Raw genomic sequence first — 1,485 nt, 5'->3', positions numbered from 1 at the left:
AAGTGCAGAATAACTAAAGCCAGAGAATTTTGGACTGAATAGGTTCTGAGGCAGAACAGAACCCTGCAGTTCTGAGTAGATCACTCTGAGTCATTGAGGGTTTTTATTCCGACACAAACCAAAGAAAATGAAGCTGAATAATTTATTTTCTTCTTCCTGTAGGCGTGGCTTTGTTGCCTTTTGTAGACGAACGTCGCCTGAGGGCGGCGCTGGCTGACGTTTATCCTGACCTCACATCTGACGAAGGTTAGCTCACTGACTGTAGTCTTCATCGGGCTAACACGAGGCAGAATCTAAAACCCAGACAGCATCAGAACCGGTCGGACTCGGGCCCTCAGTTACAGTTTGGTTAACTGTGCCTTAGTATTTCATTAAAGGTTGTTTGTTCCTGTGTGTCTGTAATCAGTCATTTTCTATGAATTAATTATTGATGATTAATTAAAGCCTTTGATCACAGCTGCTCTGTTTTTCTGTTGCAGTCAGGAGAAACAGTCTGGGAAGTGACGTGTTGTTTCTGGGGAAGTTTCACCCACTGTTTGACTTCATCCATGAACTCTACCGTTCAGAAACTCCTGAGGTAACAAAACTCTCTGAAAATAAAGCTGCAGCCATTTTTTAATCCAAAACCCAGCAGAACAGTTTACAGGGTGTCCTGCAGCTCTGAGGCTCCTGGGTTTTCAGATAAAAAAAACCTGAAGCTTGGTCTTTTCCAGGTGTCTGTGATCCCTGCAGAACTGTGCCATGGACTCCAAGGCACATTAAATCTTGACGACAACCCAGTTCTACCAGATAAGTAAGAAACTCCTGATTTATTCTGACTTATAGCACATTTTGTTGTAAGTTTCTCAGGATTAAAGTGGAAAACAGAAGAATCTCTTTTGGTTTGAGGATGAGCTCAGTTTTTTTCTGTTTCTGTTCTTCAGACCCGTGAGGTCACCGATTCCAACGCTGCGGGACATCTCACAGTGCACTGCAATCAAGTAAGTCTCTTATTAACCGGTCACCTGGAGCCTGACTAAACCCCGCCTCTTTGCTGTGAGCCGTCACTCAGCTGTACGGAAGCCAAGAGGGGAATTCCCCGAAACAACATCAGCTTTAGTGAATACCACTCAGTGATGGCTTCTGTGCCAACAACCATCCTGCTGTCAACAAGCTGCAGGAGTTGGCTGCGTGTCGGAGGAAGAAACGCTGTTGTTGGTGTCTGCCTCTCATGGTTGCGGCCAATAAGCTCCGTCCTTTACATGAATCTATTCATCCGTTCATTTTCTGTCCCTGCGTCTCCTTCCTCGGTCTCTGGGAGCTGGTCTCTGTCTTCAGCAGTCTCTGTGTGAGACAGGGGACACATGGACAGGTCTTTACTCCCTCACAGGGACACATGGACAGGTCTCCGGTCCCTCACAGGGACACCTGGACAGGTCTTTACTCCCTCACAGGGACACATGGACAGGTCTCCAGTCCCTCACAGGGACACATGGACAGGTCTCC

General features: G+C 46.8%; 1 protein-coding gene across 1 annotated transcript in view; it reads left to right on the top strand.

Annotated features, from left to right (window-relative positions):
- xrn2 (5'-3' exoribonuclease 2) overlaps positions 1-1,485 on the top strand; it is a gene marked incomplete in the record, with an annotated part of 37,388 nt that overhangs the window by 20,271 nt on the left and 15,632 nt on the right. Inside the window, 4 exon segments of the mRNA XM_037981617.1 lie at positions 163-246; positions 480-577; positions 714-793; positions 924-980. Coding sequence (XP_037837545.1) covers positions 163-246; positions 480-577; positions 714-793; positions 924-980 — 319 coding nt within the window.

Source organism: Kryptolebias marmoratus, linkage group LG19 (genome assembly GCF_001649575.2).
Source record: "Kryptolebias marmoratus isolate JLee-2015 linkage group LG19, ASM164957v2, whole genome shotgun sequence".
Lineage (NCBI taxonomy): Eukaryota > Metazoa > Chordata > Actinopteri > Cyprinodontiformes > Rivulidae > Kryptolebias > Kryptolebias marmoratus.
This window is presented reverse-complemented; position numbering and strand designations above follow the sequence as displayed.